The following is a 19,266-nucleotide window of genomic DNA, read 5'->3' as shown; positions in this document are numbered from 1 at the left end:
TATATGGTCGAAGTTGTGGTCTTCCTTTCAATTATTGATATGCCCTTCTATCTACCAACCAACTTAAAAGCTGCATTGCATCCTTAACTTGATAAGTTTGATTTTTTGATTAAAGTTGATTTGACTCTACTTATACTTGAGTGATGAAGTGATAGACACTAACATAATATCTATTTATTGTAATAATTTTTTGTCTAATTTGATTATTTCACTAATCTAAAATTCACATTTAACAATGGTCCATTAATAACGCTGTTAAATATAATATGGAAAATAATTAACAGTATTTTTTACATATGTTAAATTTGATAGGTGAATATTGCTTTAATAATGCTTTATTCAAGAAGTGTTGTTGTATGCTTGCCTAAGATATTTAATAGCACTTTTTAAGCAAGTGCGGTTGATTTGAATATATTTAACAACACTTGCTTAAAAATTACACGAAAATCATATGTTCAAAAAATGCTTGTTTTAGTTATTACTTAATATGTATTTATGAAATTATTTAATTTTATTTTAAAAGATATAAATCGAGTAAATATTACACGAAAATAATCCAAATTGTTAACAGAAACTCATATGCTAGTTTCTTATAAATAACACAACTTGGTCATACATATACGAAAAATGCAATTGTTTATTACTTCAAAAAAACATTTTAAATCACCAACCAATATAATTAAAATAGAATATTAAGGTATGTGATTTGACACAACAAAAACTCATAATTGGTAAGTAAATTATGTTATTTGTCATTCCATTATCAAAAATTGAACATAATATGACAACTAAATAATTTTAAGAATTTTGATATTTAACAACATTTTTTTAAGTAAGCGTTGTTGATTTGAATATATTTAACAACACTTGCTTAATTAAGCACTGTTAATAGTGATATATCAACAATGTTTTTTATGGTAAGCGTTGTTAAAAGTCATATATTTAAAAAAAATAATTGTTCTAGCTATTACTAAGTATGCATTTATGAAATTATTTAATTTTATTTTGAAAGATATAACTCGAGTAAATATTACACAAAAATAATCTAAATTGTTAACAGAAACTCATATGCTAGTTTTCATATATAACACAACTTGGTCATACATATATGAAAAACGCAATTCTTTATTACTTCAAAAAATATTCTAAATCACCAACCAATATTATTAAAATAGAATATTAATGTATGTGATTTGACACAACAAAAACTCATATTTGGTAAGTAAATATTATATTAATACATTATTTTATGCTTATTTCATTATTCATTTTTCGCATAACTTCATCATTCATGAACCGATCGAGTGATATCTTCATTGATAGACATAAATTTATTTTTTATTTACTTTTACCAAGCAAAGAGATAAAAACCTTAAAAGAAGAAAAAAATTGCTATACTTTTGAACATATTTGAATTATGACAATTATCATGAGGATTTATTTACATGTACTAAAGTTCTAGATCTGGTCCAAAACATATATTTTTTTAACATAAAAGAATTTCAATGTCGAAACAGTTTTCATCATCGCGTATCATGGTAAGTCATTTATCATTTTTTGTTATGGGTTTCTTCTATATTGTTTAGTAGTTTCAAATTGTTTAATTTTCATATTATGGTATTCAATTTCGTCTAATGCAAAGTTTCATTGCTCTTATTTCGCTATTAGTTCTGTCTAATTTTGTTTATTTCTAAAGCTTAATAATGATGCTACAAATATATGGTTGAAGTTGTCTTCTTCTTTTAATTATTGATATGTCCTTCTATCTCCCAATCAATTTAAAGTTTATATTTTTACTTTTCAAGGTGTGAAAGAACTTCTCCAAGTTAGGATCTTTAGCTTCATTGCATCATTGACTTTGATTTTTTTATTAAAGTTGATTTGATTCTAATTTTAAATTTTAGAATGATTTTCTAGGAAGGGTACTTAAGTGATAAAGTGATGGACACAAAATAAATATTTATTTATTGTAATAAATTTTTGTCTAATTTGATCATTTTCGAAGCTTAATAATAATGCTATAAATATATGGTGTAAGTTGTATTCCTCTTTTCAATTATTGTTATGTCTTTATGTTTGACAAACAACTTAAAAGTTAAAAAATTTATTTTTCAAGGTGTTAAGGAACTTCTCCAAAATAGGATCTTTGACTACAATGCATGACTTGTGGAGTTTGATTCTCGGTTTGTTATTTTTTTATAAAAGTTGATTTGTTTCGACTTTAAAATTGTGTTTTATAGGTGTTATGAAACTTTGAAAAAATATTTTAAAGTTCTAAATGGAATATATAGTAATTACATATTCAAATAGATCTTAAAACATTTTTAATAAATGTTGTCTCTATAAGATACGGTGTAAGTTGTATTCTGTTGGTGCAGCAGAAGCGACCATTGCGCAATGTTGACCACAAGCAATCAAATAAAGTGCATAAAATAATTAGAAGAGAAGAAACAAGAAAATTTAGTAACGGGGTTCGACCAATTGTGCCTACATCCCCGAAAGCACTGAGCGGCTACCAAGATATTATTAGAGAATAAGAATTACAAACCCTAACACACTCATGGACCCACCTACCCATGAAGTGTTTCTATTTGGTGCATATTATAACAAGAGACTTGAGTCCAATATATAACATTGGTTACTCTACTCCAATACTAGACAATGTGAGACTAACATAATAATATATTTCAAGCATCCCCAACAATCTTCACCTTGATTGAAATAGACGAATATCTCACTCCTTAGGAAATATACACAAACATCTCTACCTTAGCGAATATATGACTCCACCTTAGCGAATACAAATATGTTAGTGAATGACTATGGGATGAGATAAGTCATGTTTGTCTCTTACTCGATCCTAAATATTGATCGGATCTAGTTTTTAAACTGAAATCTGACTCTAGACTCGATCATGATCAAATCATACCAGATGATGGGTAGAGTCAAGTCATACTCACACCTAGTTAAGATGTATGTAATAAAAGTTGTCATAAACTAAATAACTATTGTGTGGTTCCCCAACATGATCATAATAAACACAAAAACGTATGCAAAAAGTGTGAGCATATCTTTGGTTTCAAAACTAGCAGTGTACCCTTGCACTTGCACGGGTCGCTTCTTTGTTTATGCATAATGCAAATATAATATACATATATTTTATAATATCAATAAATCATGTATTGAAACATTATATTTCCCATTCATATAGGTGCAATATTAACATTGATTTTTGAGTGTATATGTAGAATATTAACAATTATAAATGCGTTTGTATAAGCATTTATTTGTTGAAAGTGTGATTATAGAAAATATTTGATTCTTAAATAACTCAATAAATAAAATTCAAATTGTATTGGATAATATCTCACCTCTATATTTTCTATATAAAATTATAAATATAAGGAGTTATTTTTGCATCATATTTTTTGTGATTACGTTTATAAGTATCATATAAAGTCATAAGGATTTTTTAGCATATCTCTTAAATGCTTATGTTTTATTTTAGATTAATGTTCATTGTGTATAAATATTTGAATATATTTTTAGCATTCAAATATTGTATAATTAAATGTTATTTATTTGATTATGTTTTAGCTAATAATCATTGTATGAAAATAACTCATAAATTAAAAACACACTAAGTTAGGATATGACAGATATTTTTTCTGATAAATTTAATCAAAATAATAAAAAGAGTCTAATAATTGATTTGTTATATTACTAATTAAAATACATATATTTTTCATGAATATATACCATTGTATCTTTTAATTAAATAATATAATGACAAGACCCGTGCATTCACATGGCTAAAAACACACATGTACCCGTACATTCACATTACTAAGAAAACACATGTTACCCATGTATTCCATAGTTAAAACGCACATATTACACATACATTCATATTATTAAGAATATACATCTTACTTGTGTATTTGCATGTTTAAGCACATAAGAAAAATAAAACATATTAAAATTAAAATTCAAAGAATTTGAACTGTAATATTAAAATTCAGTGGGAAAAATGTCAAAAAACTTTGATGAGGTGAAAAAGTACAATTATTCTTAGATTAATGGTAAACATTAAATTATATAGATAGATTAATGTAAAGAAATAATTAAAACGCACATATTACTCATACATTCATATTATTAAGAATATACATCTTACTTGTGTATTTGCTTGTTCAAGCACATTTGGAAATTTAGTGCGAAAAATGTAAAAAAACTTTGATGAGGTGAAAAAGTACAATTATTCTTAGATCAATGGTAAACATTAAATTATATAGATAGATTAATGTAAAGGAATAATTTGAATGTGAAAAATGATTTCAATTTCATATAATGTTCAATGACTATTACTTTTTAACATAACAAAACGTAGATGTTGTAAACACTCAATTTTAGTGGGGGTAGCGACATGAACCAATCATTAATTAATATTAAATTATTATTAGCATATAAAATATATAATATATAAAAAGTAGGAACAAAAATTTGTGAGGAGGAGGTGACATGTGACATGAAGGAAAAATGTAAGGAAAAATTGACATGTGGCATGAGGGAAGGAGAAAGTGACATGTGGCATGAAGGAAGGAGAAAATGACATGTGGCATGAGGGAATTTATTATATTGTTAATAGATGTGTGTTACTCAATGTGTCATTAATTGTGATTGATCAGAAAAAAGATTAATTAAACTTTTAACTTAAATATATTTTTTCAACCAATCATAGTTTATGATACAATGAGTGACACATTATAAAATCAATTTTATTCCCCAAAGACTACTAGTTGATCTAAATCCATCCTCTTCTTTTTTGTTACCAGGTTTTTAATGTTTTGTAAAACTATTCAAATTATCACTCTTACTAAGGCTATATTTGACATGCCTACATTTCCCACCAATTACATCACTTGCAACTTTTAAAGTAATATCACTGGATTTTAACATGAAATGTATTTATATAATTTATAATAGAGTAGTTGTTTCCTCTACATAATTAACCTCACCTATTATAATTAAGGTTCCATTGTTGTTGTAAATGTTAATTTGTATTTAAATATTTCATTTTAAAGAATACACCATAGAAGAACCAAGTCATTTATTAAATTAAAAAATTATTAATATGATAATAAAATTGAGGTAATTAAGGAATACATATAATTTCACTTCATACACTTTAGAATTACACAATGAAGCATAAAATAACTATATAGAATATCCAAAAGTCTCTTATTCCTTCCCCTTATCTATATTTGATTCTTACAGAGGCAATCCATCCAAAAAACGTTTATAGAAATATAAAGACTCTTTTGGTTAAAATCAATTAGTGTGAAGATCAAACCAAAGTAAAGTGCTATTTTGGTTACTCAAATATTTTGTGTATACCGATTTGATTCCCAAAAAAATGTAAATATAAAATGATTTCCAAAAATATTAAATGTAGATCCAATTAATCATTTTTATATAATTTTTGGGACACTTAATAGACTAATTTGATGCATTACCATATCATACATTTTAATTTTGTATCTCACTATATCATTGCACTTATTATCAGAAACCTTCTCATCTAAGAAAAAAGCAAAAATAAAACATTTCATATATCTTCTCACAACTTTAATGCATTCAAATTCATATACATTATAAGTTGCATTTTCTAAGAGTCTCATGTACTAAAAATAAAATCACATGCATCCTCATGCATCATATACTTCAAAAATATTAATCTCATATCATTTATACATCCCAAAATGCATCTTCATATGCATAACATATAGTATGAGCTCAAAATTAGCATATTTGCATTTCATGCATCATTTCGAGTTATAATTTGTATCTCAATTCATGTAACATGATAAAATAAAATAAATTCACGTTATGCACATCATGCGTCAATAAGAAATCATTTTTATGCATTTATTTCATGATCTCATTGCTAAGAAGACCCATCAATTGAAGATCAATATTATGAACAATATTGTTAGACTTGACTGTGACACTCAATATTGAAATTTGAGACATTCAAGAAGACAATGAACTCCCAATTTTTGGTTGAGATCATACTCGATACTGCATTTTCTTCAACTCCAGCTAAAATTGGAGACCAATTTGAAAAATTCTCATCTGAGGATCCTAGTCAACGCCAAATCCATCTCACACTTACCCAGATTTCCTTTTTCATGAATAAAGATTTACTTTCAAGTGCATTATGTGAGATATTTGATTAAAAAATAAAATAAAATGGAGAATGATGCAAATTTAAAAAGAAAAAAAAATATGCATCTTTAAGCAATTTTTTTTAATGATACAAGGCATTTTTTTGTAATTCCTAAACACCATGGAGATATTCATAGTCACCCCATTTGAGCCTAGACATCATGAAATGAGATAATTTTTGAATAATCGTCAATATGTCAATAACCTGGGGAAGATAGTTTTTCAATCGTTTTCATGTGACCGAAGGATAAGAGAATACAAAGAACAACCCTTCCTTAAAGTGAAAAAAAGAGTCACTGAGAATCCTAAATTAATATCTCAGGCAAAAGTTAGGGAAAAGTAAAGTGCAATATGAATGACGACAAAGGAACCCTTCATGAAAAATTATCACCTTAATCTTAGGTCATTCTTATCAATCTTGAAAATTCTCATAATAGTTGAATGTCATGCTAGAAAACGGTTGAAAATAGGATAAAGAAGAAAGGTGACTATGAGAAACACATGTTTTGAGCCTTATATCCTTTTCTTGAAAACTCTTAGCTCAACCACAATACAAACTTAAAAAGACATTGTCGATGATTTATTTGCCTAAGATGAACATCAAGACACAAAATGTTGACTGCACAAAGCTCATAAAATTTTAGATTCTATTAATGTGTGTGATGCTAATGATGATCAAACATTCAATATATTAACTCATCAATTTCTAAACTCATTTATAAATTTTGGTTTTTCAGAACATAAAATCAAGTTCTTCCACACTATGATATTATATATTTAAACTTTGTGAGGTGAATAAGGAAGGACATTAAATTTTGAAGGATATATCAATAATTGTATTTAGAGTGTCAATTTCAAAAATCATAGCGACCCGTGCAAATGGACAAGTATACTATTTTTAGTAAATCAATCCCAAAATTTACTCCCTCAATTACATATCTTTTCATTCTTCAAGTTATGTGCTAATTAAAAATATGGTATAATTTGACTATAGTTCTCTCACTTAATCTTTATTGATGTATAAGTAATAAATTTATGAATACTATACTAAAGAGTAAGATAAATATGAGATGAAAATGAAGTGTAATAACAAAAGATATTTGAAAGAAAATTATAAAAAGCTTTGGAGTTTAGAAACAATAAAAGATTTGGAATAAGGTTGAAATGTCAAAGTATAAATAATATAGGGATTAATTTATCTTTACTAGAGTGTCAAGATGAGGCAGATCATTCTCTAATGAATACAAAAGAGTATGATGTAGTTGAGATCTAGTAAAAGTTGTCATAAAATAAATAACTCTTATGAGACATTGATTAAATCATACAATCAACATGGGCAAGTAAAATTAAGGTTTGATTGTTGTTTTAAATGATTATATATATATTTGAATATCTATTTTAAAGAGAATATTACACCATAGAAGAACAAAGTCACTTCTTAAATTAAAAGTTTATTATTATGAAGCATAAAATAACTATATGAGAATACCCAAAAGTCTTTTATTCCTTCCCCTTATTTGTATTTGATTTTTACATAGGCAATCCATCCAAAAAATGTTTATAGAAATATAAAGACTCTTTTGGTTTATATTCTGGAACTGTATGCCCCGCTCCCTGTAACCAATATAAAATCAATTAGTGTGAAGACCAAACCTACCTAACATAATTTTATAAGAGTAAGTAGGTATTTTGGTTAATCAAAGTTTTTATATGTATCATGATAACTAAAAACAATTGAAAAACTCAAAATGATTCATAAAGATATCAAATATAGATTAAATTAATTATTTTTAATATTTGTATATAATTTTTGAGATACTTAGACTATTTTGATTCACATTTATAATATTTGAATACTATTACTTTTTTTTTAGTTATTAATAAAATGGGTAATGGAATATTTTTATGTACAAACCTTTATGGTCAAAAAAGTAAGATTTTTCTCATATCCTTGTGTAAACCTGCATCAAAAAAAAAAAAGAAAGCTAACTCAGAATGTGGTCAAGATTACACTTTCAAAAAAATAATATTAAACATTAGAGTGTATTTTAATGAAGAGAGACTACCTTTTCTCACAAAAAGTATATAACTCCATATGCCACTTATTATGATTGATTAAAAAATATATTTAAGTTAAAAATTTATTAATTAAGTATTTTATTAACTAATCACAAATAATAATAGTACATGAAATTATAAATTTTGTGGGACAAATCACACTTTAATATCTTGCTGGAGTAATGTTACAGAGTAATACTTGAATCACATGATTAAAATGCTTAGTGTATATAGTTTAATATCTTTTGGTGGATTTACATAAATTTATCAAAAAGTTACTGGATCCTAACTAAAGTCATTGCATTTAATGGATTAAAATTTATGAAAATTGATAAACATATGATAAGGATAAAAGAGTGGTAGAAGTACCCAGCAACTTGACCATCAACTAACCAAGCCCTCCATTCATCAATAATCTTGTACCCTAGTGAACTTGTCCATGCTTCAGAACCAGTATATGGAACACATAAGTCATGATCTCCACTGCAAAAAATAACATGAAAATTTAGGTATATGGGTCTAGTTAAAAAACAACCCAAAAGAAGATAACTTAACTTCAAGCATATGAATCACATTGGTTATAGTAATTAAAGAAAACAAATTGTTTTCCAAAGATGTTTAGACTTTAGAAGTAAGGGTCAATGGATAAAGAGATATAAGATTATTACAAGGTAATCAACTAATTAATATATTTTTGGTATAACCAATAATATTTCTTATCCTATGAGTAAGGAACTAAACTCTTTCGAGGTTTGTAGTTATCTCTTTCAACAAGTTTTACTCTCAAGAATCAAATATTTAACATTTTGACCTATCTATAAATACAATAAATTCTTACATTAATAGTCCAATCTCTTGTTAGTAATGAACGGTATTAATTGTTAAGTCACAAACTAGATCGATGACATTTAATAAAAAATATGGAGATCTTGCCTTCTAAAAAAGGAAAGGTGAAAATTATCTAGCCTTTAAATTTCATATTTTAAATAATCACTTATATCATAATTGATCCTAATGTGTGGAAATGAAATACTTTTGTCTACCATACATATAAGTCTTATATATCCTCATTGGGTATAGTCAAAATAGAGGTTTTTAGGAAGTTATCAATAAAAGTATTATTCTCATTCATGCAAATATAACTATGCATTTCTAATGATATCAAATCATTAATTGCATCATGCTACAATAATGTAACGAAATATGATTAATTTTGTAATTCACCTGAATATAAGTGCTCGATATCCATTGGAAGTTAGGTTTTTGTGGAATTTGAGCATGCTTCCTTGATTATGAGTGTATACAATATTGTCTGTGCATAAGTCCCACTTACTGACAACACTTTTCTGCTTCACCACAAAGATCACAATTTAATACTCTAATCCACATTAGGTAACCTCCACAACCGCATTATCTGCAATTGTGGCGTGACAATAAATTTAAATTACAATGATGTGATCGTATTAGACCATGACACAATCATAGTCGTCTGCATTTTGATCGCATTAAGTTGTATTAAATCCAAAACCATTTTCCTAATAAAAAAATTCACCCCGTAATCCGCATTGCAACAAACACAATTACCATAATCACAATAAACACAATTATAACCACAATTTAAAATAGTGTAACTTACTAACAAAACTCACCTCTACGGTATGAATTGCTTTTCTGACAGATTCATTGTTCAGCCATTCAGTTGCAACCTCATCATCCTAGTTAAAACATTATACAAGCAATAAAAATGATATATAGGAATTATATAATGTATATAGCATAAGCAGATATGCAAAGAGGATTTCAAAACATAAAGGGAAATACCAAATATGTAAAAATTATAAATACATATGTAGCAAATATTTTTTTGAAGTATCTTGAGCAGAATTTCCATTTCAGGATTGTTTTCATCCTTTTACCCATTAGCCATAATTAAGCTTTGTATTGCACTGAAGATAAATGGATAAGTAGTTCAGAATTCTTAAGTGTATGTAATTTGACATCAAATTTATAACTATTGAAAAGCCACAAAAATCAATTGAAAGAGAGCAAAAAAAAGAGAAAAAAGAGAGCTAGGAAATGAATATATATTTTTTAAGGAAAGGGTGCAATTACACCCCACAAATATATTAGATAAAGCAAAATACAATAAGGAGTTATGTTGAGACAAATCTGGTTAAAACATGAATTTCCATACTTAAAAAGAAAGAACTCAAGATAGGAACAAGAAGAGCAAAGATTCAAGCTTCATAGAAAAATAGAATTGACACTAGAGTATTGAAGAATACCTCATAATATTTTCATTATTGAATTGTGATTACAAAGGTGTAAGACATATATTTTATAGTAAAATCACAAACAAAACTCAGCTTAACTAACTGAAGTAACTAACTACATAATCGGTTAACCATATTGTTAATCGACTATACAAAACATAAAACACATCTATTTTAACAAATCTATAGCTAGAAAATGAATATGAAATGATAAAGATCTAAAATAGCAAATAAACTTACAAAGCAAGGAACACTGCCACTAGAACTAAGTTCTGGCCAAGTTGGCACATTTCCACTCTTCACAGGTTCTCGTAGGGGCCAAGCATGACCGAACATTCTTTTTCTAACAGGCATAGGTTTATCTGTCTCACCCAACTTCCTAAAGCTTAGTGGCAACCTGTTATCATATGTTGTGTTCTCCGAGCCATGATAACATGGTTCCAGAATGTCATATATGTTTAAACCATCAAGCACCTATAGTAGTAGAAGAAAAAGCATCAATGAGTGCTACATTCATTTTAACCTCATTTCATTCCAAGATTATTTATAGTTAAATCACCTTATCCACTTTAAGCAGCATTTGTAAGCAGGTTTTATTGAGTTTACCATAGTATTTTCCGTTGCATTGGCTTTTTGTATCCTGCATTATAGAACAATGATTACATGAATCTTGTTCGATAGACTATAATTCGATCGTATTTGGAGATACATCAAAATTACCTTATCTAAAAATGAACAAATATAAGGTATCTTCATATAGTAGGAAATAATGAACTACTTTGCATGTACCATACTTTAAATAAAAGTGCAGGAAGTTGTTGATTAGGACACATGTCATTATGATATGTTTCATATTTTTGTAGTTTTTAGAAATATTTTTATAGAAAATAATTATATACGACACATGTCATAATTTTAATGGTTGAATGAGAAAACTTATCTCTTGGTATGAGAATATACTTTATTGCCTAAGATTATAATGACATTGATAAGTCACATATTGATCTTGCTATTTTTGATGGTATTGTTTTTACCTCAAAAATTTGATCACTGATGAGTCCCATTCCATGTGCAAATGGAACCATAGCATTACCATCAAATGTATCATCTGTAACACCATTTCCAATCAAGTAACCCTATAAATTGAAATTATATCAGATTATGGTCACATAATTGCAAACAATAATGTGATCACTTAAAGTAATGATAAATGACCTTGAAATTCAGCTTGGGTTTTGCACCAGCATTGAATCCTGTGGAAATTTGAGAAACAATATTTTATTTATGATTCTAAGTTCTAACACATATTTTAACACATTATGAAAACAATATTTTACCTTGTACTATTTGTTGAGCAAGAGTAGGCACATAAATTCCAGCAAATGACTCTCCAGCAAGGAATAATGGATTAGAAAGGAACTCAGGGTATAGCTTAAACCACTGGTTTTTTCAAAAATAAGGTAGATATATAAGCATAAGAGATTAAAGTATCTACTCATACCAGAAGATAATTTATCTCCTCCGGCCAATAAAAATATGACGCATATACTGTTTTGTTTAGTTTTAGAAATATTTTCATAGAAAATGATTAAATAGTACACATATCATGATTTTAGTGGCTGAATAAGATAATTTATCTCCTTATAATAAGATGAGATGTTTTATTCTCATAAGTACAATGATAAGTATAAGGACTTGTTAATTTAGTTTTTGGCTTAAGTTCTTGACTTGTTTCCTTCATTACCTCAAGGAGAAAGGTATGTGAATCAATGGCTGTCTTTAAATCTCCAGTTTTATAATCAGACTTATTCTTTGAGTATGAAAATCCAACTCCAGCAGGAGAATCCAAATATATGATATTGGAAACCTATAATGCAAAGTAAAATATTTTATGAACACAAGACAATTAATTCATATAAGTACACAAATATTCGATCTAACACATGGGAATATGTAGTTCTTATCTTTGTCTTAAGGACAAAAATCCCTTTGAAGATTCAACAAAGTTTTAACAAATCCACACCTTTGACCAACTATATGGATTGAGATGCAACTTAGGTAGTGTTCCCTTAGTCTTCGGTTTTTCAAAATTAAAAGGACCTGAAATACATAATAAATTAGATTCATGAGACTACAAAAAAAACATCCATTCTAGAAATTTAAGGCAAGGTAATCAATGTAAGTAATTGCAAATTATTGTAATGTATGAAAAGGAAAATGGGCATGTAAAATATTATTAGCTTCACTTACCATGCTCATATACAAAGCCATCGAAGCTAGAGCACCCTGGTCCACCATTAAGCCATAGAACTACTGGGTCCTTAGATGGGTTACTTTCTGATGCAACAAAATAGTAAAACAAGTTCCTTTCACTATTTTGATCCACTGTCACATACCTTCAATGTCCCAAACCAAGGCCATTAAATCAGACATTTTGCATTTCTTTCATTAGTTAAATGTGTCAATACTTATAAAGGAGAAGATAATTGCAAAAACAAAATCAGAACAAAGTAGATAGTAGTCTGATTTCATAAAATATTGAAAGGCACAAATTTATGCATAACATATAAAATAAAGGGACTTCAAATATTCATCATGAGAAAAAATAAACATCTCATAATAAAACTATAATGTCAAAATTATTCTAGATTACAAGATCTAACCATGAATATGAAAACTGCACTCTACAAGTATCAATGTCATGATGTGGTTAATTATGTGATTCACAGATTCAAAATTGTGGTGTATTTCAAAAGTAAAAGTTACAAAAAAAATCCTAGTTCCAACACATCCAAAATAGTGATTGTATTACAGTTCAGGAAACTCTAAAAATCTTGATGTTTATAATTTCGGCTATTCCTAAAACCTTAACATATCAGATTATCAGCATTTATAGACCCATATTTAAAAGATGGGAATACACACTTGCAAGTACTCAACACATGTCAATACCTGTTATGTGTATAGCACCATTTTTAGGTTATGTCCAGTTCCATTGAAGCATGGCAAACACAAAGTAAAACAAAATACAATAACATTTTTTAAGACTATATGAATATCCAACATAGTGTTTGGAAGGTTGAGTAACATAAATTTCCATTAATATGCCAATTAAGGTGAAGTTGATATAGAAGTAACATACCCAGCATAATGTTTGGATGGAAGAGTGCCATTGAAGCCTGGAAGTTGTGTAACAAGAGAGCTTTCAGGTGCAGATTGAGTTAGCACAATGCTAAGGGATATTTGAAGTAAGACCAAGAAATATACCATTCTATTTGTGTTGGCCATCTTGCTTATACTAGATGTACTAAATGTACAAAATATTTGTGTATGGTATGATCAATTGCAAATTAATTTATAGAGCAAATACTATGACCATAACATATAATGTCATGTATTGTTCAGTCAAACTTTTGCAACTTAGCTAGTAAGATTTGGTTAACTTTAAAACATCACAAAGAGGGAAATGTTAAATTTATTGAAAACACTCTTGCAACTAATCCTTTTGGAATGTGTATTTCCCAATAAATGTCTTTGTTGTTGGAAAGAAAGTCACACATCACCTGCCTCATTGTCTCAGGAATGATTTAAATACTTGTTAGGATATTCGTCTCATTGCCAATATATTTTTAAATGAAACCTTAACATGATATCAGAGCTATAACTCAACTTTTTTCTGGTTGTTATGAGTCAAAAGTTGTCTTTTAGTTATGAGTCAAAGATATCTCTTCGCCTGGTCTGACAAACTTATGTGAAAGGGACATGTTGGAAAGTGAATTCCACATCTCCTACATCATTGTATTGAGAATGATTTAAATACATATTAAACTATTTCTCTCATTGCCAATTGGTTTTGAGATAGAAACTTAACAAAATTTAACTTTAATTTATTAGTTTACTAAATTATGAAATAAAAAAGCAAATGTTTGTGACTATAGTTTGTGTGGTAGTTGTAAGCATTTCTCAATTATCCATCCACACTCTTTATGAATTATTCAAGATTTATAAAGAAAATATAATTATTGGCTTCATGCTAAAAGTACCAGTATATATTGAGCAAATTTAGTTATTATATTAGGCTTAATTATTAAAAATATTATGAATATAAGCTCAATATTTATGGATTGTTTATAAATACAACACAATATAACAATTATAGTGAATATGCATTAAATCAATTAAAATTAATCAGAATCGGTCAAAATTGAAAAATACCGATAAAAATTGGTCAATGGTCAAAATTAGTATAATTCTAAAATGACACATTACAGATTCAAACATTGAAGCACATACCTATTTTGCAATATGCTAAATCATTAAATCATTTCAATAAAGGAATAAAATATTTCTACGTATAAGTAGATAAGTTATCTTCTTCTACCTATAAAATTATGATATATATAATGTTTCATTATCATACTATATAAAGGGAAAATATGGTGTAACTACCACCATGACATAATTTACTATTTTGCCCTTAACAATTTTTAATTTCTACAAAAAACCATATAATCATATATAACTATTACCAATATATTAACCACTCTCTCGCCTTAATTTGACCATTAAAATAAAGAAAAATATATAATATAAAGTGCATCCAATAAAAATTACAATATAAAGTATATTCAATTTAAAAACATATTCTAATTTGCCAAAATAAAATATATAAAACCTAAATATTTTATAACAAAGGAAAAATGTAGGTCGACAAGCACGAAGTGCCTGTCGCCACACTAGTTTTCTATAAAAATATTTCTAAAACTAAACAAAGTAGTACACATGTCATACTTTTACTAGTTGAAAGAGATAAATTATGAGGAAATACATTTTTCTCTTTTAATAATTGAGTTATATGTTACAAATAATAATAACTATATTTATAAAGATGATATATTTTGATATAAAGAGATAAATTATTTCCTCCAACCACTAAAATCATAACATGTGTCATATTTAATCATTTCTACCAAAAATTTATTTTTAAAACTAAACAAAACAATACAAGTGTCATATTTTCAATAATTATAGGAGATAAATTATCTTATTATATTCTCATTTACAAATTATATAATTAAACCGGTTTAGTTTGAGAAATATTAGTTGAATTGAATCGTTAAACCCTATAATAGGAATAGGTTGGGTCTTCCCAACTATAGATTCTATGACTTGTAACTCTTCTTCTCTTTCTTTCCTTTATCAATATATTTGTGGGGTGCTTTTGCACCTTTGCATAAAATAAAAAAAAATCGTTGTACCAATGAGTATGGTAACTAGTAGGATTAATAATGCTGATTTAGTATCACGTATACTTTTAATAGTTACATTTCAAATAATTTTTAGAAAACATGGTATATAAGAGTATTTTCAGCAGCAAATACAATCTTCATTCTTATTTGAGTTTCACATATTATTTTATAATTTATTACAATTTCTCACAAAATAAGAATAACATATATTTTTTCTTCACAATGGCAAACATTATTCTTATTCTTATTTGGTTTTGACAATATCTACCTTTTTTCCACAACATTTACCTCTCTCTTCATTTTCCCTTGGCTAAGAACAACAAAAAATTGTTCTTATTTAAGAACAAAAAACAGAAAATAAGAATGACACAGTGAAGAACATAGTAAAAATGTTCTTATTTATTTAAGAACAACCATAAAAATAACTATTGTGGTTGCTCTAACTAAGAGAAAAAAATACATGCATTAACAGTGTGTTAGTTTTATACATTGTCGTCACTATATCATCTACTATTCATATCTAATCATTACTGACTCTTCAAGAAAAAATAACTCAAATGAATGACAAATGATATATTGACTGTGTATAAATCTTTACGATTATAATACATAAATATTTCAATATTTTAACTAATTGTAACTCAAACATGATTGCCTTTTCAAATTATCACTCTCTCGCCAACTCGCCATGCCATCTAGGGGTGTAAAAATTCAGTCCAGTTCGGTTTTTGGTGCATTTTAGTGACCGAACTGATCTAAAACATATGGTTCTTACTCAATTAACCGCAAATTTAACTATAAGAACCGAACCGAACCGAACCGCTCTTGAATGGTTCTATTCGGTTCCACGGTTTTTCCATTTACTTTTTTATAAAAAAAACTTGCATTCTTGATTTCTCAATCATAAGGTCTCTAAAAGTGCAGGTCAACTATAGAAAATCTCCTTCAATCTTGGAGGTCAATTGGAAGTTGCCTCCCTTTGGAAGGGTGAAAATCAATACGGATGGGGCTGCTAGAGGCCATCCAGGGCATGCTGGAGGGGGAGGAATATTCAGGGATCACAATGGCTTGTTCATGGGTGCTTTCTCTACATATTTTGGCATACATGATGCTCTCTATGCTGAGCTTTCTTCAGCCTTTTTAGCAATCCAAAAGGCTCACAGCATGGGATGGCACACAATTTGGTTAGAATGTGACTCATTGTTGGTCACAAAAATTCTCCTAGGTACTATGGTGATCCCTTGGAAATTAATGTCAACTTGGAGGTCATGTAAGATGCTCTTGTCTTCCATGGATTGCTGGATAACACACATCTACAGGGAGGGAAATCAATGTGCTGATTCATTGGCAAACTTGGGCATTGACCATAATTGCTACACTTGGTGGACTCATCCACCTTCTTTAGTGATTCCTCATTTGTATAGGAATAGTATTCAATTACCTTCCTATAGGTTTGTAAACTAATCTTGTATGTTTCCAAATTATTAATCTATTATGGGCTAAGCCCCTTGCTTAAAAAAAAGAAACATATTATTAAACTACAAAAAATTAGGTGAAAAATCATAAAATTGATAAAAGGGAGATCATATTGAAATAAAAAAGATTCAATCAATCATAATTAAAAATATTATTTTCAACGAATCATAAGACACTAGGAAACAATTTAGTAACTAATAACATATAATATTAACTTAATAACAATTTAGTAACATATATAATACTACAATTCACACAAGAATTGATAATTTAAGCTAGAAAATTTGTTGAAGAATTTAAACAATAATAAAACATTATTCCCTAATCCGTAGTATATGTTTCTTTAATATGCTGTTCGGTTCGGTTCCAACGGTTCCTAAATTTCTAAAACCATAAACCGAACTGAACATAAACGGTTCCTTAAAAAAATAACCGAATCGAACCGCGAAACCGAACTGAACCACATTTTACGGTTCGGTTCCATCAGTTTCACGGTTTAAACTGGAACTGCTTACACCCCTAATGCCATCCATTATGATTTCTTTGAAACCATTTAAAGAATTTTAATTACTTAGTATTACTTTTTTTAATTATCATTGTCTCGTAGTGATAGAGTGACTCCATTCATCTGAATATAGGGATTTTTAGTTGGACTACAACAAAGGGTATTCCCTAAATTAATCTCTTGTGGATTGTATTATTATCTTTCCTAACAATCATTCTCTCTTAAAAATTGAACATATATTTTTTTTAGTATATTCGAGAATTTAGATAGATCTTATACCACTAGATTAATACTTTGTTATTATAAGTATACTCAAATTAGTATTCTCTCCATGGCCCTTAAAATTTTATTATTAATTATTGTCAAACATGAATATAATACTCAAATCTACATTCCAATTTTATAATAATATATATATTTTTTTCCTTTTCAGGATAAATATTTCTATTGTTTTAATTTCATTAAACCATAGTAGAAAATCTTGAATGCGAATATGTGATTGCTTCTACATATATTTTTATGCTTTTAATTTTTTATTTATATATTATTATTAATTATTATAGAAAATAATCAATTCCTACATATTAATGTTGAGTATATAGGTACTATTCTACTATCATGGATGCGACTGAATTTTTACTATTTTATGAAATATTTTACTATCTTTTTTGATATTTTTTTAACAATATGTGTGCATGTTGTTCGAAAGTAAGTCTTATATTGTTTACCTCATTGTCTTGAGAATGATTTAAATACTTGTTGCATTACTCTTCTCATTACCAATTAGTTTTGAGATGAAACCTTAACATGATATTAGACCTAAAACCCCACTTCTTTCCGGTTGTCATAGGCCAAAAGATGCCCTTTACGTATGGGTCAAAAGTAACATTTCACCTAGTCCGACAAGCTTATTTGGAGGGAGCATGTTGAAAAGTAAGTATCACATCGCCTACCTTATTGTCTTGGAAATGGTTTAAATGTTAGAATTTCTGACAATTTATGGGTCACAAATATAATTCTATAATTGTGTTATGACCATTATGTAATTAGTCAAAATATAAAATGATCTTCAGTAATTAATTTGGTGGCTAAGGGCATATGTGTCATGAAATATTATAAGTGTAGATACATTCGGGCAATTTATGATTTGACGAAGGGACTGAATCAGAATTATTGTAACTTAAGTAGTAATCGTTACGAGGTTACTTTTATGGGTTATGATCCCCATTTGTAGAGCAACAGGTTTTCATGTGTAAAGTTGAGGAGAATAAGGTAGGATGAGGATAGTGCTATCCAAAATGGATATAACACTATCAACTCATCCATTAGGCATATAACATAAGGCAACCATAAGGCTCCTCTCAACACACAACACACTCTCAAGAACTTAGGCAATTTTCTCATTCCCCTCTAGAGAAACTGAGGAAAACCATTCGACGCTCTATCATCTGGAAGATCATCGCACCCTCATACCTTC

The 19,266-nt window shown here is 28.0% G+C and overlaps 1 protein-coding gene across 1 annotated transcript; it reads right to left on the bottom strand.

Annotated features, from left to right (window-relative positions):
• On the bottom strand, positions 7,759-13,847 carry LOC109359944 (serine carboxypeptidase-like 20). The gene is made up of 14 exons (XM_019604635.1): positions 13,702-13,847; positions 12,810-12,955; positions 12,583-12,659; positions 12,304-12,426; positions 11,897-11,999; positions 11,775-11,812; positions 11,594-11,695; positions 11,119-11,199; positions 10,800-11,033; positions 9,936-10,001; positions 9,511-9,632; positions 8,656-8,769; positions 8,144-8,189; positions 7,759-7,842 (listed from the first exon to the last, which is right to left on the bottom strand). The coding sequence occupies exons 1-14, from the start codon at positions 13,845-13,847 to the stop codon at positions 7,759-7,761; spliced, it is 1,482 nt and encodes a 493-aa protein (XP_019460180.1).

The sequence above is a fragment of the Lupinus angustifolius genome, chromosome LG11 (genome assembly GCF_001865875.1).
Source record: "Lupinus angustifolius cultivar Tanjil chromosome LG11, LupAngTanjil_v1.0, whole genome shotgun sequence".
Taxonomy (NCBI): domain Eukaryota; kingdom Viridiplantae; phylum Streptophyta; class Magnoliopsida; order Fabales; family Fabaceae; genus Lupinus; species Lupinus angustifolius.
Note: the sequence above shows the minus strand (reverse complement) of the source record. Positions and strands in the feature narration are given on the sequence as shown.